Below are 25,721 nucleotides of genomic sequence, written 5' to 3' on the forward strand. Positions count from 1 at the left end.
ATGCCCAAATTTAAAATCAAGAAAAACGAAGTCCAATCAGCTGAGGCAAACAGGGTGGGGTGGTTGTTTGTTTTGCGTTTTTTTAAAGTCAAAATTTATACCATGACTTCTGCATTAAAAATGTTACATGCCAAATTATTAATAGCATTTCGATTCAATATATTGATAGGAAAGAACAAAAACACCCCACTATGTAATATTCCCTGAAGTACAGCCACATACTTTAATTCTAAATCAAGAGAGTGTCATGACCCCAGCATTAAACTCTACTTTCCACCAAGTGGAAGAACAACAGGATGTAAACCAAAGTCTTGAAAATCTGCGATTATTAAAACTTGGTCTTTATTAGCAAGGAAATTTGATCCTAGGGAATGTCAGTCACATACAGTACTTAATACTAGGTTAAAAATAAAAACCAAAACAAAACTAAGTCAAGATAGTTTTAAAACAAGTAAGCAGATGGAAGTAAACTCCAGGGCTTTTTTTTTTTTTTGTCAACTGGTAGCTTATATTACAACTTTAAATCAATTTGCCTCTACTTGCCTTCACCTTATAAAGAAATAAAAGCACTATATTTGGGGGCATGCATGCTTATTTCTTCTATTTGTCTAAATTCCAACTAGTGAAGTGATCTCTTTTCCTAAATTCTCCCCAAAACATATTTCAACATTAAGATAATCCTTTTCCAGCTGTAGATAAGACAGATGAGTACATCAATTAATAATGTTATTTCATTCTGGAATTTAAGTTAAGAAAGGAGAGGATACAAACTACTGCCAAAGTTTCTTACTAGCAGGCTTGTAGAAAGCAAGGTTTCTGCACAAATCCATATACTTGCCTGGTGTCACACCATTTCACACAGCCTTAATGTTGTCTGTCATGGTCAGAATTTCTAAGAAATAGCACTCTGGAATTGCTAAAGACATTTAGCTACTAGTGTCAATGCTTGGGCAAGACATTTTTCAAAGACAACAGCTTGTTGTTATCTATTTCATATCACCTCTTAGGTGCCAACTGCTTTTTACACCCTGAAAAATGAAGGTAAAGAACTCCAAGTACTGGAGGTTATTACTAAAACAAGTTGTATGACAAATAATGAAATACTACGCAGAAAGTCAATCTAAAAATAAAAATATAAACATTTCAGTACAACACTCTGGTAAAGCATGACTTTATCCTGTCTTTCTTACTAAAATACACTATCCCGTCAGCCTCTCTTGACATGTTCCCAATACTACCCATGTTGTATTTGCACACAATCTCATGACCTGATGCAAACATTTTTTCCTAAAAAACCCCAAACCCAGTGACAACCTGCTCTTTGAACAGGGGCCGGGGGCAGGGCGGGGGGGGGGGGGTGGGCAGGAGAGAAATCATACAGTTCTGAGTGAACATTCAACTTCCCTTTTATGGTACATACCCAGAGGTGTAGAAAATAGACACTATCTTCTCTACGTCTGTTTTCTTTTGCTTTTTTAATTGCAGCTCTTTCTTTTGCTAGTGAACATTCCAGTCAAGCTTGAAGTGCCAAACAACTAAGAACAGGACAACACCACACTCCCTTTTTAAAATCCGAAAGAAAGGGGCAAAAGCCAATAGGCTAATTTCTGGATACGCAAAAATTCACTGCTCTGTAAGCCCTTGCTAAAAATCAGGGCATCGAGCGCCTTCACACTTCATACAGCCACTTCCTCTTCCTATTTCTTCCTTTCTATTTCATAGCATAGAAACCAAGGTGCCCCCGTGTATTTCTCCTCAGAGGGCATCCATGAAGGAAGAAAAATTGGTCTGTTTTGTCCCGCAGTCCATGACCATTCCCCCTTGCTAGTCTGAGGTCACAACAAACCTGAGCCAAGGCCCCCCCTTCCCCAATCCCATATGAGTACCAGAATAAACACGGGAAGATTTATGCTTACAATCACCTCATGAAAAGGCCAGAAGAGACAAGCTAATAACCGAAAGCTTAATCTCAGATCATGAGTTACAAGTAATTAACATCCCCAAAAAACCAATTAAGTGGCCAGGCCAACACTAACAACGCTGCTGGCAAAGCTACACAGATCAAAAACACCCAAGTAGTGAAAAAGCATGCCCGTAGCTGCACGGTGTGATGGAACCAGAATAAAATATGTTTGCTAATACCAGCTACGTTCACATTAGAAATGCTCACCCACCAGCGGCAGTGCTGCTACAGCTGTATCAGCAAAGCCCTTCTACTGAACCTGGTCTAAGCAGCAGCACGTCGAGCAAACTCTGCCTCTCTCAACACCCTGCCCCATACTCTGTGAGGCTAACGTATTTTATGTAAGATCCGTAATAGGAAGCTCAGAAATCTTAATTGGCACCTATAAAATCCGTGCTAATCTGAGCTAAAGAACAGCGCAAAATTCAATTACAAGAAAGAAATGCCTTTATCAGCCACCAGGGGAAGTTAGCTTCTAATTTTACCTTTTGGTTTCGGGGCAAGTCTTGAGCATTTGCAGGAGGATTGAAATTCAAAACTAGTCTTCGAAACTCCAGTAGGTTAAATAATGACTGAAAAGAAAAAATTAAGAAATGTTTAAGCACTTCTACAAACAATACAAAATTCTTCCAAATGTGCCTTAGCAAAATAAATGAAATGTTAAACATATGCAATGCTACTGTTTCATTTCAGAAGCCAGATTATTTCACTTAACTTTGCTAAACATATTTTCACCATAAGATGATTACTTTTGCCAAGAAAAGAGCATAATAAAAAAAAAAACTTCTTTACACTTAATCACATAAATAGAACACTTTTAGATGAAAGGTAAACTACTTTTTACAACAAGAATTTTATTAATTGTGTAACCGTCAGTTTTCAAATTGAAATGAAAGCCTTTTTAGCCATGTAAAATTCATCTTGCAGCCCCTCTATCATCTACCTCCTCAGTGCAGAGAAAGTACATCTTTGTACATGCAACTTAAATCTGCTTGCAATTATCTGTACTTTTTGCATTCTGTCCACTCCTCCCATTATTATAGGATCTGAATGATGTACATTAGAGTAAGGAAACTGGGTTATATATCTTTGCAGGTAAGGAACTGATAACATTCTCATTTTACGGACAATAAGACATGAAAACAGGCGTCTACAGGCACACCCACAAAGAACCCCACAGTGTAACACACAGCCTGGAACCAAGAGAGTACAAGAACAAGATGACTCTCTGGGCTGCAAAAATACAAGTGCAAAGCAGTGGCTGAGAACTGAAGTCCTCAGCACTTGCGTAACTGCATCGTTGCTTTTCTGTACAGGCAGAAAGCACTTTAACTGAAGTTCACTTCATTACCACAGACTAGCATTTTGATGAAGAAAGGGTAGCAGAAAAGGTCTAAAATATTTTAAACATGCTCACCAGAGAAGCACAGGAAAGATTTGCCCTCCTATTCGTACCCTGTGGTTTTACAATCTATAATTAACTTCCCCCCCCGATCACATATTAGCTATTTATTTTGGAAAGGCAGGGCTTGCCTACCCCAGCAATAGACCTTGATCCCGCAACTTGTCCTACACAGGTAAAGACTTAAGTCACAGATCACAGCGGGTTTAACAGGATTTCAACCCCACAGTGCCAAGAAAGTGAAACTCAAATTGTGAAGAGGCACTGCATTTATTCTAATAATTTAGAACATGTTGGAAGGAAAAGATGAGTTTTTGAAAAGTTGCAATGTTCCTGACTCCCCTCATGAAAGAGCCTGTACCAAGTTTAACCTCTTCCCATACCCCACAGTATACAGCATCTCCAGCAAAATGAAAAGGCTGAAGTTGTCTTTCCTAACATTTTTAGATTTAAAAATAATTAAAAAAACAAAAAAAAACCACCACCAAAAAAATCCTTTCTGACCTTGCTAAATCAATACAGACAATTGAGTAGTCAAGCTTTTTTTTTTCCTTCTGGTTTGCTGTTCAGAACATAGGTTCCCCTTTTATCCATCCTTGCAGAGAAGGGAGATTAAAACACAGAGTCCTTTGTTTACTTACTCAAAGCATAGAAAATGTTAATATTTAAATTCAAGTGTCATTCTAGAAGCTGATACTAATTGAAGTTATGTCTCATGATGTAACAGCATTCCACTGGTGGGCTCTTCATCAAGTAAAACATAGCAATGTCTTACATACAAAATAAACGAGCTGCTGAAATGTAATGTCCAAAGACTGACTTCTCTCCATGACCAATCCAAGTGCCAAAGTGCCAAGCAGCTGAGCTGGCCAATTTCATAATACACATACACGAATTAAGTACAGAAAACTGTACTAAAGTTTAGAACTTTTGCCTGGCATTCAATCCACAAGTTTTTCCGCAAAAACTGTATTCCTTTAATCTAGAACTCTAAACTATGAACATGTAACTCCATGCTTTACTAAGCTGAATGAACCTATTTCTGCAAGCTGCTGAGAACAATTAAGAGGATTGTCTGATATGCTCTTTTCTTCTTCACCTTTGTTCTACTCAAAATTTCTCATGCAAGATATTTAGTTATTAAACTTTTCTCCAAAACGGCTTACGCTGTGCATGGTTGTACTGAGATGCAGCATAACGCTCACAGTTAATCTACTGCCAACGCCACTAATGCTAACAGGACAGTATCATGTTGTAGCTCTTCTATACTAAGCTAAATCAACTTCAGAAAACTTCTATCTTCTTAAAAAAAGCAGATAATTTCCCAGTGTAAGTGTAAACAAGTATAGAAAAAGTGTGCCTGAGACCAACCAATTTTTGTGGTTGGAACCTACAGTTGGAACCTACGGTTCTTCCTGAGGTAAGGAGATATAGACAAGCTCACCTAAGCCCTCATTGCAGCAGGGACCTCCCCTGGCCAACCACTCCAGTGCTTCAGAAAGGGGCTAGGCAAAACAATTCCCAGTTTGCTGAGCCATCTGTTGACTAGGCTTCCTACACCCAGGGTAGGCGACACCACGGAGCACAAGCTGTTCTTCTGCAGCCACTGACAGAGACACAGCAGACATTGTCCCTGGCCCGAGTGCCACCCGCTGGCCCCAGGCCAAAGCACTGGCCTTCCGAACTCACTGCATGGGGCAGCACTTCATCTCTTACCCACTTGGCTTCAGCTACGGGTAGGTGTCAGGACTCCCAGTGCAAGAAAACAGGCTGGATCTAAAAGGCGGCCTTGATCAAATATGTTTAAAATTTACCGATGTAAAGTATGCAAAACTTATGCATGCAAGAAAAATTCTCTAAAAGGTGGGGTTTTTTTCCCCAGTGTATTTAAACTTATTTAAAAGCTGTCATCTGGAAACTTGACCAAGCTAAGGCTAAGGTAAGTTGTATCAATTCCAATTATCATGAAAATCAACAGATTTTTAGAATACCCTTCCTATTATGTCAGTTTGGGGGCTGAACAAGACAGTAAAAGAAAGTGAGAATAAACCACAACAACAAAAATCCAATGTCAGTTTAGGGCGTTCAAACTAACTGTGCTGAATGACATACTGTGGTTTTCCCCTGCTATAGGTGATGATGTAGATGTATTTTCTGTCATGCCAGAGAGAGCTAGGCAGAGTTGTAGCTTCAAGACTGTAAGATACTAAAAACATTCACTTTTCTGAGTAATGTCTACCCACACTATACAGAGTCCAAACACAATTTCAGAATATTGTTACGTTGGTTTGGTTTCACCTAAAACACCCTGCTTATCCCTTTTTCCCCCTTAATGTCTAAGACTATCAAACATAAGGACCTTGGCAGAATTTAGGTTGCCTGAGTAAAGGATTAATTCTTAACATTCAAGAACTGTGATGCTGCATTAATACTGCAAGAATATCAATTAGTCAGCATATTAAATCCATAAAAGCTTGGCATGCAACACAGATCATTAAGAGTCACCAGCAGAGTCCTAAAATAGTAAAGTTACTGACATCAACAATACTTGGAAAGAAGGAAAAGAGTACTTCTCTGTCTAGATAAAAGATGACCTATCAAGCTGCCACACAAAGCTTTAGACAGGCTCTGTGATGGATTCTTGCAAGTTCTGTAAGCACAGGGCACTAAAAACAGCTGTTTCACTAAGAGGTGTATGAAAACCTTTTGTTTTCTTTGACTAGCAATTTTGTATTTGTTTCCACCGTTGAGAAAAAAGCAAAAAATTTTGCACAAGAACTGGGGAATTTTTAATATTGATCACCTTTATACAAGTTTACATGAAAACCCTAATTTCATAATACTATGAACACAGCTATCTTCCCATTCAATTCACAAAGGTTAAGCTTGGAGGGAAGGAAAGACTTTCAAATTGGTCTGTGAAACACATATTAAAGCGATTCAGACTACTAATTCTAAACCAGTCAGTAAGATGCCAAAAACATTCTCATTTGGCTGAAAATCATCTAGGACGTTTCAGTAGAATGAATACATTTGACCAGTGCTGTAATGGCTGCAGAAAACCTAAACATCTCCTAAGGTGATAAGACAAACAAACAAACCAACCACCAAAAAAACCCCCCGCAGTTACTAATGAAACTTAGCAAACAAAATAGGACATACCTACTAGCACACAGCTGGACCACCACCGGCATATTGTGAAATGTGGTCATCGTTCAGGCTTCTCTTAGAGCAGCCCCAAGAAAAGCTGTGCAATTTCCATTCTTGTGGCAGGCCAGTTTGTAGGCTCCCCTTTACCGCAAGTGAAGGGGATTAGCAACAGGCAAGGATGCCGCGACTAGTGTAGGTGTGCGTAACAATACCTATGTGTCAGCAGCAAGTACTGGCTAGAACTTCTCCAAATTAGTGCCAAGGCTTGAGATTTAACAGGAGAAAAATACAAAGACTAATTTGAATTTTGGCAAAGAAAATTTAGGAAGGACTTAATTTGGCTAGTAACCAAAAACTAAATATATCTTATTAATACAGCTTGAAAAGCAACTCTTCGGCGGGGGAAAGAAAAGTATGCATTCCTACAGAGCTCCTAAATGAATTGCTTCAGGTACTGGCATTTAGCTAAAACATGATCTTGTCTAAGTTGAAAGCTTATATATGCATTAACACACTGCAACACCCATTTGCCTCACTTAGTCATCTGGGGCCTTTTATGCATTTCCAATTTTACATTTATTCAGATTTTAAAGCCACAAAGCAGAGACCATATCTACCTTCATTTTGTATAGCCAGCAGAGAGCAATCTTAAAAAATGAATACATTATTATTGTTCTAAAAATAAAAAGCAAAAATAGAACTCTACCTATGTCATTAAGTACATTATTTGGAATAGTTTGCCTCTGCCAACATGACAAATTAGACTTACGTTCTCACTTCACTTTATAAACAGTTTTGGTGGTTTACTGTAGATAGAGCTAGTTTCAGTGGGGTAGATCAGCCATTATTAGGGTTAACTTTTTATTCATGCCAATAATCTAAATCAAAGAAAACACAGAACTCTATGGAATGTATGCTCCCACCTGCACGCATTACCATATGTTCCTTCCAATAACATTAAGAACTTTAAATTTACTAGTTATCAATATCCTAAGTGCTAAGAGTTCAAAACAGAAGTACTCCTAAATACTGCACTTCGGCTTATTAGTGACTTAACACTCCTGTATACCTCAGATTGAGTATTAGTGTCCAGCAAAGCTCCACACTGCAAAAACATAAGCAACTTCACCGGCAACTAAGTCCACTTCTCTCCAACTTTCAAGTCTTTTGGACTTTATACCACAAATTTGAGAGAATCACTTCTCCGTCCTCTATTAAGGCCTTCCCCACTTTTTCTATTTATTGATCTATTTTACTGTTTTACCTTTTGGTTCATATTCTTGAACCTACTTTTCTCACAACAAAGTCCATGAAGTGGCTGTTTGTTGCCACTGCACTGGCCGCTCTTAAGCTCCTTTCCACCGAGTACCTCCTTATAACTCACACTGGGGCTGCCTCCTACTCCACTTGTGCATGTCCTGTTTGCCTAAGTGGTAAATCCCGTTTTCAGATTAGAGATTAATGACGGGCATTAAATGTGGTCATCAGGCCTGTATTTGAGCCTATGCATGCATTGCATAGCAGTAAAAGTCAGCAAGCATAAATACAACAAGAATTCTTCCTATAATGCTTAAACTAAAAGGAAACTGACTGCTATATGCATATGCAAAACATTTTACTTAAAATGTAGAAAATAATTATTGTAACAAGACCATAGAGAATTTTAAATCTATTTTCTCTTAAGCACATAGTAGCCCTGTATTTTGTCTTCTACCTTTTAGGGAAAAAAAAAAAACCTTAAGAAAATGAGGAAGTCACCCAAAACATATTCCTGAGATTGCTTCTTTCCATACACTGAGAATTTGGCAGAGTCAAACGCCTTCCTGAAAATCCTCGCATTCTTTAGAAAACTGCATGTAAGGAAGAGGGAAAGGAAGAGAGGAAAACGACTTCAAAGCTGGACTTGAGCAGGTTCCTGTTCAAACTTAGTTGTGAAAGTATAGGAAGAGGAGTTTTTTCTCTCTCCCTCTCTGAAATAAAACTCCTACAGACAGATAGGACACTATCTCATGGCTGAACTTCAGCAGAACAACCCCACATGTACAGTGGTAGCAGTCAGGAAAACATTTAGCATTTTCAAAGTCACAGAGAGATTCAATCCCAGATCTTAAAAGCTTTGGAAAGTATCTCAAAAAGGACATTTTTATTTATAAACAGTCAACTAATCAGCATTCCAAACTACTGAAAACCAAGGTATAAAATGCAGTTTTAAGCTGTCATGTTTTGCTTTTCCAAAAGGCTGAGGTGTAACATGGAAGAAGATGGAAAACAGCTTTCATACTGTTTGATCTAGAAAGTCAAACTAACTTAAGACCTCTAGCAGACTTGGGTTAAGTCAACATTTTAAACAAACAGCTCACCATGGTATTACCAGCCTGCATTTAGAGAACATCTACTTGTTTATAGCAACAAACTCAGAACATTACTGCAATTCAGAAGACAGATAAGTATGATATGTGTCCAGAAGAATTCACTTTACGTGCCAAGACACAAGTATACTAAAAAATGCCATTCAACCACTCCTCTATTACATGTTCAAAGCAAGAAAAAAAAAATCTGTTAAGACATAAAATAACAGCCAACATTTCCTTACATGGTTACAGTTTTCAACTTCTTGCCTAAATGCACAACAACATGAAATAAGTTTGTGGTATAACTTTAAACACCACACCTAAACAATGCAATGGCTTTATGCCCTTCTAAACCTAGGAACTGCACGTCGGGTCACAACCCAACACTTATTCTGTATCCTTTATTTTAATTAAATGAACAACTATTTATGAGTCAAAGCTAAAGCCATCATCCGTTACAGCTTTCCAACCCTTCACAGCAGAAATTTTGCAATATTATATATCACTAAATATAAGGTAAGAGTTTGAAAAATCACACAAGCAACCCGAGGGAACTGGAGACCACAGAGAAGAACAAAAAGCAGGAAAAGGAATAGCCTGTCAGCAAATATCATACGATGACTGAACATGAAAGTGACAGGTCAATCTTTACTCTACAGGGAAACAGAAGGAGTGACGGAAGGAGGGAAAGCAAGAAACTAGATTTCCAACATCATTATTCCTCTGTCCATGAAACTCTACAGAACAGTTTATATGATATTCCACCCCCCCACCCCCACCCTAGGCTGTTCCACAGAGAAAATAGTGGAAAGAAAGTATTCCACCAATGACCATTTTAACTCAAATGGGGATTGCACACTGAATGTTCTTCAGCATGCAACCTTCCATTGCATGCCCAGGGAAGCAAGGGAGTCGTGTACAATGTACTTATATGCAACTCATTATATAATACTAGGCTTTTTGGTATTACTGCACTACCACATCATCCATCACAATCCTTTCCATTCAACATGACAAATAGGAAAAACAAAACAACGCAGAAGTTAGATACTTGTGGTAGGCTCCTTCAAAGATGGTAAGAACAATAGCCGAGCCACCAACTGGGAAGAAAATACTTGCTTGATTCTCACTCATCAAGCTGGCTCGCTTCTTCCCTGAACTAGAAGCTTAGGATCAAATGAGATCCTAACCCCAAATATATTGGCATCAGGAAAGCAAAAAGGCTGCTCCTCAACACAATGCAACAGAGTTAAAATGCCAGAAGTGGTGTTAGGGACCCTGAAAATAAAAGTTAAAGAGCAGCCATGGAGATTCGTGCTTGTAAGACAGTAGCTTGTTAATTCTTTGTTCTGCAAGCTATGTACTTTTGGGGAAGAAAAAAAGTCTCATTTTTGAATGCCTAACCAGACTCTGACAGACTCCCAGAGAAAAGAGTGTGGAGATGCCAAACCCCAGCTGTCCTGTTGGCATAACTCATTTGGTAAAGGTATGAGCTACAATCTGGACAGGCCCTCAGGAAGTCATGAGACCCAGGAAAACACTGTACCTAGTACTTTAGGTATGAGACTGGGGGGTAGGGAAAATAGAGCAGCATTTACAGTACAATTTTCATGTGTTTCCCCACACACCTTCTTCCTTCCATCAGAAATTTGTCTTAGCACACTGAGTGGATGACAGTCACTAAATGACCAACTACTCGGTATCTCCCATGACACCTTTTTCAAGGGGCAAGTACTGCCAGGGCATTACTTCTCGCACGTGACTGAAACCCTACTTGGAACTCCAAAAGATCGTCTTGTGCAATGTCTTAAAGCAAAACACCTGGGAGACAACTTGCACAGGCAGCAACCCTACAGACACAATTCCAATAGTGCATCTGTGTCCTGTGAGTTACCCGCCTTCTACGTCCTACGTCCTGCAAACACTCAACTCATGCTCAGCATGACACAAAGGAGCCACTTCACAGGCTCAATAAGCCATTTTCAGACTATGAACTCTTAAAACAAAGGAAAATTGTGAAGTTACCTTTTTACAAGGGAGCCACTGAAACTGTGAAAAAGGAAGTAAAAACACGTAGTAATATATTTGTGTTTTGTTTCTTTAAAGAACTTGATATCTTAAGTTCTATTTCAAGAGCAGACATGGGCAGTTACAATAATGAGAATTAAAAAAAAAAAACAACCCACACAAACAACCTTCTAGAAATATTCTAAAACCTCAAGATTTAGGGACCTTTCTACAAAAGTTAATCCAACTAAACAGTAGCAAAAGCATGTATGGGTGAACTTCTGTCAAAAATGTAGGTTTATTACAAGTTCAAGAGGAGGTGGGGAAAATCGTCAAGGGACTCACTTCGTTTCTTGGCAGGTAAGGAAGAAGCAAACATGCTTTAATACAGTTCTGTTTTGACATATTTTCTTGGGGACTCAGTTTTAAATTCAAGTTATTATCAAGACAAAAATCTTCAACAGCTGGATAGATTTTTAGAAGTTACACTGTGGAAAAAGTATTGCTGTTCATTCTAATGATGCTGAATGTAACTGTTGAAAGCAAAACTTTTGGAGCTATCTGAAGGGAGACTCCCCTCTTCCCCTACAGAAGACGATGACTTCCACATGTGCATATTTCTCTAATGCACAAATAAATACAGATTAAAAGGCAGTATTTCTAGCAATGTTTGAATCTTGCTAGCATTTGCTGTCACTCACTGCAAATGTATCATATGGAATTTCATGGTCTTAATGCAAATACAACAAACCATTGATGATTGCATTTGACTAAGTCAGCTAACTGGTGGCTATAAAAAACAACATACATTGCATAAGGAAACTGTCAAAATGTCAAAAGCTTTTTCTTTTTCCTTAACAAGCACCCCTTAAATAGAAGGAAAAAGACTTTTCTTTCTTTGCAATTTAGTTTTGGATTATATTACACAATATATCATTGTGACTGACAGTAGTTAACATTTAGATATTGTTGACCTATGTGATGTGTCAGGTTTCAAAAGACTCCTAAAGAAAGCTTGAAAATACTTCTACATAGTCAATGCAACCCAAGGAGTCAATCCGCCCCGTGGATAAATAAATACGGTATTAGCTAATGCTCTAAATTAACATGCATTAAATTTCCTGGGATGGTTGTTTGAAACTTAAGTCTTCCTGGCTGGCAGACAACATTAATAACCTAAATTTTCAACCAACTGAAGTTATAAATCTTTCAATGGTTTACTTGAATTACATTCTATAGACCTAAATACGGAAGTTTATCTTTTAGGATCAAACCATTATAATTCCAAATGCCACAGATTTTCACATAATATGGGTGGTGACCATAAGAACTAGCTAGCCCTCTTTATGATCCATTTTCAAGCTATAAAGTTGCAGATTGGGTATAAGTAACATGAGATCATAGGTCTAGCATAGGTTTTTACATTCTTCAGCCTCTGTTCTTATCTCTGTGGTTAATGAATTAAAATTCAAGTTTCCTTGAAAACATTTATTTAAACATTTGCAGTTTGCTATGTATAAATATTTCTTTTACAGAAACACACATAAAATCAGTCATTTTGAGATTTGGGACTACTATGGAATGTAAAATCTGATTACATGACAGAGAAGGTAAAACACCAAGTCATATTAGCTCCACAAAGAGCTTTATAGAAATAAAATGTTTCTCTATATTAGCACCAAGACAACGTTTCTGCTATTGGAAAAAGAGCTGTACATGTGAAGGAATAAGGAAAGGAGGAGAGATGAACAAGGGAAACATCAAAAGATCTCAGGAAAACAGAAAATTCAAACACCTGATAGATTACTAGATGCTGAAAGGAAAGAGACCTAAGAACATAAAAACTTCGGTGGGAAGGGAGGTGGTAGAACAAATAAAGCAGTCTTTCCGTTTCATTATGTACAGCGTTACCTAAGTATTACCTGCAGGTAAGTAAATCCTGCCCATAAAAAAAAAAAAAAAAACAAAACCAAACAAAAAACCCACCACAAACAAACAAAAAACCCAAACCCACACAAAAAAACCCACCACAAACAAACAAAAAACCCAAACCCACCCAACACCAAGTAGTCAAAAAGAACACGGATAACAGCAATCCAATTTATGTAGTCTACTGGGATTTCAGAGTAATTTCTGAAGAAGTCATTCAACAATAGCTTTTAACTAAGCAGTGATGAGGTAAGATGGAAGGTCCAGGCACAGACAAATAGGCAATCAAAAAGAAAAAGAGGGCAGGAGCAAATTATCTGTTTTAGCCTGAAGGGAGGTTACTGCAAATTCATGAAGTCTGTGCTGGTAAGCAAAATTCAGAAGCTATCTAGAAAAGAGAGCCAGTGGCAAGATGACCAAGTTTGCTCAGTACAGAAATGTGCAATGTAGTAAAAACAAGAGCTGGCAAAGACGAACTGACAGAAGGATCATATGGGTCTGAGTGACTACGTAATAAGAAAGCTAAATTCAACACAGATAAGTGTACAGTGAGGTACATGGTGGAAAGCAACCCTAAAATTTATAGAAAATGACAGGCACCAAGCTAACTAGTATTATTCAAAACTTTGAATTTATGACAGATAGTTCCATGAAAGTATCAGTTCAATGCGTGAAGTAGTTAAAAGCAGAATAAAATAATTTACGAAAGGAAGACAGAATGAAACAGAAAACAGTTCTACAGAATCATAGGGTAATTCAGCTCAGAAGGGACTGATGGAAGTCTCCTGTCGAACCTCCTGCTGAAAGCAGGAGGTCAGCTGTGAGATCAGACCAGGCTGCTCAGGGCTTTTTCCAGGCATGTCTTAAAAGCATTCAAGGTTCAACAGAGCCTGCACAGCCTCTCGGCACAACCTCCACTGCCTGCCCGCCCTCATGGGGAAAAATGCTTATATACAGGCTGAATCTCTCTTATCTCAACTTACTCCCATTGCCCCTCTTCCTCCCAATATGCACTGCTGTGAAAAACCTGGCTCCATCTTCTCAATGGTCAGCTAATGCAGACCATCCGATAGCTTCCCAAGTTGACTTTTTGGCCTGTCTGCAGTTAATCAGAAACCTCTCTGATTCTCCACGACCTTTCAAAGATGATAGACAGTGGCCTTGCTAAGACTTTCCCCCATTCTCTCAGCACCACTGGATGCAGCTCAGTGGGTCCTGTGGACTTATATGGGTGAAGTTTCCTCAACTAATCTCTGACTCAATCCTTAACCACTGCTCAGAGTTCCTCTCCCCCAACTAAGCACAGTGGTCTGGGAGACCTCATCAGTGAGGACCGAGGCAAAGCAAGGCACTGAATACCTCAGCCTTATTTAAGCCTGCTGTCACTAAATCACCTGCTCTATTCAGCAACAGAACCATGTTCTCCTTGCTCAGCCTTTTGTGACTAGTGTAGCATCAAAACCTCTTCTTGTTACCCTAGACACCCCTTGAGGCATCAACTCTAGGTTAGCTTTCACTTTTCTAACACCATCCCTTCATGCCTGGGCAACATTTCCAAACTCCTCCTCAGTAGCCCATCTCTGCTTCCAGATCCTGTACATTGCCTGCTTGCACTGGAGCTTGGCCATGAGTTCCCCAAGAAGCAGAATGGACCCTTCTTGCACTTAGAGGATGCTGCCAGCTTTCCTGAGCTCCTCTGCCCTTCAGAGCTGCCTCCTACGGGATCCCAGATACTGACTTCCTGAAGAAGCCAAAGTCTGCTCTCCTGAACTCTACGGTCTGTACCCTGCTACTCCTTCCTCACACCCATCAGGATCTTGAACTTCCCTATTTCATGGTCACTGCAGTCAAGAGAACCCACATTACTACATCTCCAACCAGTTCTTCCATTTTAGGGAACAGCAGATCCAGCTGTGCATCACCTCTAGTTGGCCCATCAGTACTTGTATCAAGAAGTTGTCCCTGATACTCCCCAGAAATCTGGTTTGCTTGTGTCCTGCTGTCTTGAGCTTCCAGCAGGTTTCAGGATGTTTATTAAAGTTCCCCATGGGAACCACAGACTGTGATCCAGAGACTTCAAGAAAGCTTTGTCCACATCCTCATCCTGAGGAGGGTGGTCTGTAACAGACTAATCAGGGTGGTACCTTTACCAGCCTCTCCTCTGATCCTGACCCACAAACTCCCATCTTAAATTGTCCTCTTGTCCCACACAAGTACCACATACATTTGAGCTGCTCCTCCACAGGAAGGCAACGCCCTTCCTTGTCATCCCTACTTGTCTTTCCTGAAGAGCCAGTATCTGTCCATCATACCACCTCAAATTCATAGCTCACTCACACCTTGAGAACTTTCCTGGTCGCCCAACTAAAATGGTACTAGAGCTAGAAAAGATCTGGAGAACAGCAACAAGGCAGATCAGAGGTTAGAACAGATTCTGTATAGGGAACAACTCAGCAGTCAGCTTGGGAAAAAGAGACCACCGACCTGTTGAAAGAGTGTATGACAGCAGTCCACAGAACTGTAACGGCAATCAACTTTTAACTATCTTGTCCACCAGGAGACATGGAGACCACCAGACAGCTAGCGAGAGCCAGGTTCAAAAAACAAACAAAAACGAGGCAGTTCTTCATGCAATAGGGACCACAACTATGGAATTCCCACTCAAAGGACCCTACAGGTGCAAGAAGTTTGCAAGGTTCAAGGGAAACAAGTACATAAAAGGTCCACTGGGGATTACCAATTAAACAAACCGCAAAGGATTACAAAAATCCCCCAAGATGATAGCAGCCGGAGGCTTGGGAGTGTTTTAACAGAGCAGTCTCACGCGTACTGTTTGTACTTCTCTGTAAGCATCCATTTGTGGAAATTGCTAGGCAGAACATTGATCTAAATGGACTCAGCCGAAGTACAACAGCCATCAGTATGAAAGTAACAATATTAGTTTATCTGATAGTAATTTGTTAAAAATAGGTATTAAATATTTTATTTGATTCCTCTCAAAATGTCAGACTATGAAAAGTTACAATATGGTAATATGCTGAATTTGGTTCTTGTAGACTAAAAATAAATTTCCCCCTATTGTATGCCAGTTTCACCCACAGTTTTCAGTGGGTTTGGATGCTTTTGAATATACCTACAGATTATTTACAGAAACATACACAGATTTAGCAATCACTTCTAAAAAAATCTCTTAAAAGATGGATTCGTAAAGTTTATGTACAATGAATTATTGATATTGGAACATTAGATTTCACTAGACAAGTTGCAGTACGTGTACTCATTTCCCTATTGACCCTATCTTTAAAAAAAAAAAGCCAGCTTTTAATTAAGCTACATATACACAAAAACAGATTAAGAACACACATATTGGCTGTATGGCTTGTACACAAAAACAACCCAAAACAGACACAATTGCATCCGTATCAGACCTTCACTTTCCTCCTTCTCAAGTTTCCTTCTCTATCAGTTATTCCTTCTTTTACCCTACTCAGCTATCTATTTCCTTGTAGCTGTTCTAGTAAGCACTCCATGACTGATGGTGTCTCATTTCCTCTACCTACCGCCATTGTCAGCCACCCTGTTTCAGTCATTTGCATGCGTTCCTTTTAATATAAAAAGTCTGTTCCTCATCTGTAATCCAATTTTCACATGCTTTTAGGCATTCACAATTGTCATTGATGTCAGCATGAGCTGCAGACACCCAGGATCTTCAGAGACTCAACTCCTTGTCTTCAACAACTTTTTAATAAGAAACTTTTTGAAGCTTCATTTAGTTATGCTACAGTACTTTCTACACTTCAGACTTATGGATGAACACGTTAAGAGATGCAATAAGTAAGTAATGCTCAAAAACATCTCATGCAGTGGCCTAAACTTCCCAGGAAAACAGGTATCTTAAGTTATCCACTTAAAATAAGATAATTCACCTCACAATAACTACAATGAAGAGTATACACAGCTAATCGAAGAGAGTGCTTACCTGAATGACAGCACTAAACCAGCACGTGTTGCCAACATTCTTTAATCCTACTGGACAGTTGTCTTGCCGCTTTCGATCATAAGGGTTTGGAGAGTCACTCCATACCTCTGGATGCGTCCTCTTTAAACTTGCTTTATTTTCTGCAATACTGGCTTCTAGAACTCTTCGGGAACAGAAGGGAGGGAAAAATGTGAGAAAAAGCAAAAAAAAAAAAAAAAGACGTAGTAAAACACCTTCAGTTACTAATACAGACATCTTAATTACATCATTTGCTAACTTATTGTTGCTGAGCTTGGTTTTAAATTTATATGCAATAATATGTCTTCAAAAGTAAGATGCTATTTTACTTTTAGATAAGTTACAGTAATTCCATTACCTTTTGGAAAATGGTATCAGTGAGTGAGTGAATTTCCTGTGAGAGCTCTAGATACAAGAGCCATGTCTGCACGTCATCAATTATTTAAGAACCAGATTCATATAGGATGGACGACAAGAAATTTTAGGCAGCACTATTAGTGTAGTGCTTTCATCTATAAATGCTTTCATTGGTATGCAAAGCACAAAGTCACCAATATTTATTTACCAAAGCTAGCTAGGCAACTTTCAAAAATGGAAGAAGCTTTTTTAGTTTCCATTTTTGCAACTTATGCAACTGTATTAATCACTTTACATAGCAAGTAATTACTTTATAAGCCATGGAAAGACATCTCCTCACAATTTTTCAAATGCCACCCAACAAGTTAATTGTATGCTTCAGTGACCACACTCTTTGCAGGAAACTGTTCCTACATGATTTATGTTGAATGTCCATATTTCACATGACAGCAAGATCTGATGTGTGTTGTGCTCCCAAACTCAAGCTTCACTTAACACAGTATTGCTATATGAGCACATACCCTTACACTGGTGACAAAGAACATCTTAAAGGTAATTTGTGGTAGCTGCGTATTCTAAATAGAAAGAGGGAGATGGATGCATTCAGGTCATGTAACAATGGCTCTAACTCATAAGCAAAGTTGCCTGGCATGTGCCCTACTGACACAGTAGTCACCATCCCCAACATCTAGTCTGACTATCATACAAAAGGCTGAGCTGCTACTGAACTACTACATTCGCCAATCACAGGATTTCAGGAGCTGCATGACAAGCATCTAAGCAGTCTGAGCAGCGTGAAGGGTTGCCCCCTTTGGTTCTAGACTAACTAAACACCAAAGAAAGGCAGGTTTAGGCTGGTCTGTAAATCGAGATCCTAAAGGACAAAGTTTGAACACCTTAGAAAAAACAAAGAAATGGGGGCGGGGGGGGAAAACACACACACAATGTAATCCCCCAGTTTCCTAACTAATTTTTGTTTCAAGCCATGCTCTTGTCAAAGTAAGAAAAGGTATCTTACAAGATATACAAGAACTATGAAGCATTATACGAATTTACTGTACATAACTGCTTTGGGGGACATACTAATTTGTTACTGCTACTTATTTTGGAAAAAAAAAAACAAAAACAGAAGCATTCAGAATTTGAGAGACCATTTGGTATAAATATCACTTTTGTATCAATACATCTCAGGAGGAACCTAAAACTTGTAATTTCCTAAGGATTAATTAATTTCTGACACACAGTTTTTGACAGATAACCTTGTAAACAACACTGAAAGGACAGGCATATAATCGTCTAAGACCTTCTGCCCTGACATGTCTTCAAACAATGCATAGGAATGGAACCTGACTCTTCAGTGGTTGCTAGTTGTAGAAGTCTTTCACAGTAATATTATCTCCTAAGCAAACCCCAAAATGTAAAGAAACAGTCAAATTCATTTCCCTTCTCACTGATACAATCCTTCAAAAGTGTTAGATGACCAGTGTATCTCTGCTTAGAGAGTAAGAGTTATTTGATGGGGACATTAAAAATTAATTCAAAACAAATGTCATACATATTTCAAATAATTTCTCATTCAGGTAGAATTACTTAAACTCTTGATTCAACTAAACTGAAGGGACCTTTAAAACTGACAGAAAGACTCTGACAGACTGGAATAAAATTAGAATGATGTTGTAAGAGGACTACAATACCTACTCCATAGCACTTTTGTTTCAGGGAAACAATCAAACTTCCCCCCCCATCCCTCCCCAAGCTCAAGAATATTTCAAGATATTTCGAGATTCAAGTTCAGCAAAATCTATGTTCTCAAACTGAAACAGTTCCCTGACCCCAAGGGTATTACCATTTATCAACTTAACTACCTACTAAAATTTCTTCCTTGTATTTGTTTTTGTATTTCTTTAGCAGGTGAAGGATTTCCTCATCTCTAGCTCCACCTCAGATCTATTTCCATGTCTTAATAAAGTATTTGATTTTCAAAGCTTCATGATATTCTGCCTTAATTTTACTTATAACATTATCTGTCCCCAGAGAGCACACACAATAGCTGCACGCTCTATGTGCCAAATTCATTTTCAGCCATAATGATAGCTGTGATGCAAACTGAAATAAAAGTAAGCACAGTAAACAGGAACCTAACGATCAGCTCAAAAGCTACATAAATAAATGTATTTACCAGCATAGTGAGCATACCTCTTACACTATAATGTTCACTACATTATATTCATACAGTCCTGATTTGGGAGACGACCTTGACAAAGAATCTTACTCACACATTGCTCTCAACAAAAAGAGCATCCTTCCAGAAAGTTAGTACAACGATTTAGCATTCTGATTACACAGCCAAAACACCCTCTTTGCCACCCTCAGAGACCATAGCAGCAGTCGCTATCAGCAGAGGCATAAGCTACGTGCAGGGTATGGCATTTCTCTAGCCTCACGGGACCAAAGGCTTCCCCCACCTCCAAGTGCTGGAATCTTGTTTGGAGGGAAAGTCTGGAGTGAGGGTTAGCTAATGCCAGGCTTGGCATGGAACTTGAAAGCAGTGTTTTATTTCTCTCTGTAACAGGCTGGGCATGGCCAAGCAGCTTTGCAGAGCTGCTTGCATGGGGCTAGCCAGACGACGCAATAAGCCTCTGGCAGAGTGAGTCCACAGCACAGAAGTTCAGCCAAACCATTTTGAGGAAGCCCACTAAACATGCTGCAGAAAAGCCCACTCTGGCAGGCTACTCAGCTAAAAGAACAAGGAAGGGTCTTTATACTGTGACTGTCTTATAGCTGGACATCCAGGAATATCCCCAACCCTACATCCCTCCCTAGTTTCACCTTTGATCTGTACACACAATGCTTAACCACAGTGCAAAGACACCAGCAGTTTCAATGACCATGTTAAAAAAAAAAAAAAAACAAAACAACGCCTGTGAGTTGTGCACATCCTTATGCACTTATAGTATGGGCTCTCACTTTAATATGGCTACTACTCTAGGCACAACACAGGCCAACTAATTTCTCCTTTCAGTCATATCTTGCTAGCTTCCCTAGTGAAGCCCTGTCTGGCCAGCCTCATTCTCCTTCAATCCATGAAAAGTAACATAAATAGGAGAAACTTTTTCACATTAGGAAATACACTGATCATGCACATTTCCCTGGGAGATTTAAAGAGGGAATAGTAAAAAACTTTAAACGTGCCATGTACCAGACGTTCAGCTTGGACACTTGGAAATTTCAGCTGCACTCCTCTCAACACCTACGTAGTAATCAGATCTCTCCTCATTAAATAGCACAATGCAATTACATTCAGGAAGACAAATTCTACGTGCATTACAACATTAATTACACAAGTCGAGAAATTCCATTTATGCTCCCTTGGAAACCTTAACAAAATCAGTGCAAATTAGGTTCCAAAACACTACGAATACTTTTGAAAAAAAAAAAAATATCCTCCACACCAAAGACTATTTAAATATGCACACTTCCTACATTATTAAAAATGAAAGATTTCCACAGTTTCATTTGCTTATTATTGACTTCCTATTTGATTTCTGCCTCTTATTTAACCTAGAAAAACAAAAGTAAATGGCTGCAGCTTGACTTGTTTACAACCACAGCGTTCTACTTTTTGTTTTGAGAAGTCCTGCACAGATACTGTGCTTTCTATTGGAATGCCAACATTCTTCTGTGGGGTGTTAACTACAAAGTGATTTTTAAATTTTTTTTTAAAAAACAGTCTGAAGTCCTGTACTTAAGGAAACTGATTGAACTGTTCAGATCAAGAATTCAAGAATTCTGAACTTCCTGTAATTGTACAACTTGGACATAATTTGCCATCACCTCAGGGTGTATCTTGGTATGTAACTGAGTTGGTCTAATACCTCAATGCTGCCAAAACTCCCAAGATTCTCACTCTTCTCTGCCTCCATTCACAAGCAAAGTCCGATTCCTTTTCTTGTGCCATGATACGCTCTGGATCTTTTACTGAATATTTTTGTATGGCTTCGGGAAATGAATTTGTGCAACAAATGCTCCAAAGAATACTACAGCAAGTATAGAAAATGTGGTACGGTGGGCAGGCCATATCCCTCTTGGTAGCAACAAGCTCTTAATTTGGCACATGTTATTGTGTGTAATTTTGCCACCAAATATACATCTCTGTTTCATCAGAAGACCAACATTTTCTCTGTATATAACTGAGCAGATTGTCTACATGCCTTTGTACATACAGAAAAGAGATGGCATACTTTGTTTTTTTCTGCAATCAGAAAAAAAAAAAAAAAAACCCACACCTTAAGTAGAATGTATTTATAATACTTAGTTATGGACTAAGCAGATAAGACCAAAAAGGGCTTTTTAGTCTGAGAAGTGAAAAACAAAGTCTACAGGAAAACACCTAAAGCTTCGAGGCTCCCAGGAAGTGACCACAGCACAAGCAGTCAAAGCTTGGGGAAGGAAAAAAAGGGAGAAAGACTTCCATATCCAGAAATAGGTCCATCTTTCTGAGTGCCTGCCTAAATCACAACTCTAGTTATGCCAATTCTGTCGTTCAAAAAGGAACATGCAAGAGCTGAACTTCTGAATCAGAACTGGACAGAACTTCCACCATAATCTTGTATACAGGCACATACTGAGGTCTTAGGAAAAAAAAAAACCAACCCCTTAAAATCATCTTCTAATTATTTGAGAATATAAATCCCTCTCATCTCACCTTTCTCTCCTAAAATATGTTATCTTAAATTCATATAACGAGATGGCTTTTATCACAAATGGGGGGAAGGAGGGAGGGGTATGTTTATTCTCACAATTAGTACATTTATTATTCAAAGGGAAAAAGAAAATGACTGTGGATAAAGTAACACTCTCCATATTCTCAGAGTTGGACTTTTCTGATAAGCCATTTAGCCTGTCAAATACAGTGAGCCAAGGAAAAGAATTATTGTGGTGAAACTCTCCCATCTAAATCAATTTTTTATAAAATTAGTCTTTTACAAGGAGGCAGTACTTAACCTTCTAACACAAGGATCAAATCATTGCCCTTTTCCCCTAGAACAAGGCCAGCCACAAATGAGAAAAACCAACATCCCTCCCAAGGCCAGCCACAGATGAAAAAACCAACATCCCTCCCACACAACCCTACACCCAGGCTTAGTTCAAGTCCCAAATATTTCATATCTATATTTACATATAAACACACACTGTACAAAAAGTTATTATAAAATCTGATCAAAAGTTAACTTACAGACTCTTATCATGCCCAAGTTGAGAATGTTAAGTTCATAAAACTTTAAACCAAGAAGTTAACTTCACTCAAAGCTTATAAATGCTATTTGTTAAATAGGTTAATAACATACTTTATCAGCTAAAATACAGCAGCTGCTCTTAGTATACTCAAGTCAAAACATTACTACCCCCTCCCTCAATCTCAGCCTTAGCACAGAGGTAAGAAAATGTTATTGTAAAATGAACACTGTAAAAAACAGCACAAAGAATTTATTAGCTTCTTAATTATATTTTGTTTTCATTGCTTTTTACCTGATACACAAGAGAAACTTTTAGTTTTAGGTCCTATTTATATATGACCATATATCCTCTATCTCCATCCACTTCCTCAATATTTAAACAAATACATCACGATGAAACATACTAATAAATCCTAGCCCACACATAATAGACTATTTTCCAGTGTAGAACATACAATACATTAAAGCAACATCCTGAAGCCAGGCATATCAGTAGCACAAGTGAAAGTAAACAAGTTATTCTTTGTTAAATTAAAAGTTAAAAAAAGCAATACAGGCCAATCTCCAACTCTTTAATTTAATTTCTGCTTTATATAAGTTGTTCGTTTACCTGCTAATGGCTTGTTCCTCATCTGTTATTCCAGTCTCCCTGAATGCCCTGTTTGATTCCTCCAAACTCAAGGCAATTGCCCTCTGAAGATCATCTTTATCATCTCCAGTGAGATCAATCACATCTGAAAAGCAAAACTATCTTTCTCAAAATTAAAAATGAAACAGAATGAAAGGCAAGTCTTACTGTAGAGGAGAGAGAGCCCACATGGATTGCTGAGCGCCATTCCAGTTCATCCCTCCTGTGCCTTGCGCTCTTCCAACCACTAACCCTGCTAACGGCTCCCTTCCACATCCAAGCTGGATAAAAACCTCAGCAGCTTGCTCTTGCTAAGATACGATCGGCAATAGTCTTCCTTCCTCCTAATGTTCTTAAGTTTCACAAAGCTATGGGACAAATTTAGGAATCCATGGTTTCTGAAAGTCCTCTTAAAGCAACACACTTAAATGTATTACTTCAGCTACCATAATCAGTTGCTTCCATGGAACACATGATGAAGATAACCTTCTCTTAAAAAGGATACCTTAACCAAGCATAGTTGTTTTTCCCCCCTCATGGAGGAACATGTGGGGAGTTCTCCCAATACAGCCCCGAATTCTACAAGTATTTCTGTGCACTGGCGAGCCACGTACTTTCACACAGTTTCATAACATGTGGGAGAGTTACTTACTTAACCTAATTCTTTTCTATCCTATCTGTGCATTCCTTTTCTGAACGTATTTAAATCCAATTTGTGTCTACTGGAAGTATCCCATCTCAACAGAGAATTAAGAAAACAAATACTGAAGTCAAAATGAGGATCCATACTTGGACAAGTGGGGAATGCTGGATGGACTACTGAGTGGGTAATGAAGATGAAAACAACCCTACTTCTGCCTTCCTCTCCAGCTCCCATTATCTAAAGAATCAGATACTAACATCCCCCGTAAACCTCCTTGTTTCCCGAGAGTAGCGACAGCAATCCCCCTCCTGAGTAAGGAGGGATTTCACTACCTACATCACACCATGACACAAGTCATCCCCACGTTGGGCACAGCCATGCTTTCAGAGCAGCCAGGGCCAACAGGAATGTCCATCAACTGCACAAGACCTTCAGAAAAGCCAAGGTCGTTGGTTATCATGATTTCAAGGGCCAAAGTCTCATTTTGCAAGTCAGCCAGACAGAAAGAGAGGGGAAAGTGCAAAAGAGACTTTTATGTGCAATATTAGACAGACGCGCACATGGGGCGTTGGCTGGTTTCAGTCTCCCTCGTCCAAGGCCAAAGTTTGCCCAAAGAGCTATGAAAGGGACTGCTCTCCAGCCTGGGGTTTGGACATTAGAAGCTAAAAGACTCTAGGAGAAAGAGATACAGAATCTTAACTGATGATTGCTCACAAAGACAGATGAGCAGCTTGTCTGCATTTCTCCTTCCACAGGCCAGCTCAATTATTCATACCCAAAGACCTTCTCCATCTAGTTTCTGACTTCTCCTGGATGGGCTGACTCGCTGTAGAGACAGCTTCCCCTGTTTCCCTGGGCCTACTTGTCTGTGACATTTCCCACTGGATCGAAATAAAACACTGAACTCATGACACGAAAGTCATTGCCATAGCTGTGTATGAACAGAAAATGAGATGACTTGTCCTCACAGAAAGCTGAAACTGAAGAAAAGTTGTAAAAGAAACTTTTCTGTTAACACCAGCATCTTCAAAAACTAGTTTTCAACTTAGCCCTGCTTCCCCCAAATAAAGATGGCTGAATTTCTATTTTATTTAGTGAGCCTTTAAAGGAAGCACTCTTACCTGCAAAGTAAACTGGGCAATCTGTCATGACCTGGAAGTACGGAAAAACGCCATGACCACAAAAGCAGTACTTCATAATTTTATTCTTATGTCTTTTATAGTCAGCTCAGATCTTCCAGCATATCAGAAGGATACTTCAACTCAGATGCCTAAAATTCTCCTTCACAAGTACTAAAGCAATTACAAGAACCACCAGCAGAAGTCTCACCCAGAGGAGTTTTGATATATGAGCTGCCATGTTGAGAACAACATAATTCGGGCTAAAATAATACCTCAACCTTGGTCACATGCAAGCATTGCTCTGTTCTACAGCCTGAGAGCAGAAAGGCTAGAAAGGTTGACAGTGATGAGAGGATCCTGTGACCACACACACTACCTATTACGCTCTAAAATGCGGTTCTTATATTGTATTTTCTACCCATTTGCAGGTAGTCCCACACAAGGACCTCATCTCCACTGGAGACGAGCTGTTTTTCTGAAAGTAAGAGTGGTCACAACCAAAGGTGGAGTAAGCCTCAATCCAGCAGCCACACATGCTGATGGAGAAGTACGGGATTACTCCGATCACTTACTTACAGAGGGGAATATTCCTTTAGCTAGTCTCTAGTCAGGTAAGAGTGATGAAATTCTTATACAACAATAAAGAAGAAAGTTAGAATAAGAAGTAAGCTTCTTTACATGGGGAGTATTTTCCAGAAAAGAATTCATAACCTAGCTGAAAATTATGTGGTTAACAAAAGCTCCCACTGTTACCAAAAAAAAAAATCATCTATCAAGGTCAACTCCAATTCACACTTTCATTAAATTATTCAACTTCTTTGCACCTCCCTAGCTCCTTAATCTTTATTAATCTATACCACCACCCTATGTGTTCAGAAGTTTATTACCATTCATATTACCAGTGATTACATCACTTTAATATCAAAACCTCAAATC

The 25,721-nt window shown here is 38.9% G+C and overlaps 1 protein-coding gene across 2 annotated transcripts in view; it reads right to left on the reverse strand.

Moving 5' to 3' along the window:
• Positions 1-25,721, reverse strand: part of USP25 (ubiquitin specific peptidase 25) — a 94,422-nt gene that overhangs the window by 37,983 nt on the left and 30,718 nt on the right. For both annotated transcript variants that reach the window (XM_050890969.1, XM_050890895.1), the window contains exons 4-6: positions 23,004-23,127; positions 16,782-16,944; positions 2,449-2,535 (exon numbers count right to left, since the gene is read on the reverse strand). In XM_050890969.1, coding sequence (XP_050746926.1) covers positions 2,449-2,535; positions 16,782-16,944; positions 23,004-23,127 — 374 coding nt within the window. The remainder of the gene's footprint in view (positions 1-2,448; positions 2,536-16,781; positions 16,945-23,003; positions 23,128-25,721) is intronic.

This window comes from Gymnogyps californianus, chromosome 1, assembly GCF_018139145.2.
Source record: "Gymnogyps californianus isolate 813 chromosome 1, ASM1813914v2, whole genome shotgun sequence".
In the NCBI taxonomy this organism is placed as follows: Eukaryota; Metazoa; Chordata; class Aves; order Accipitriformes; family Cathartidae; genus Gymnogyps; species Gymnogyps californianus.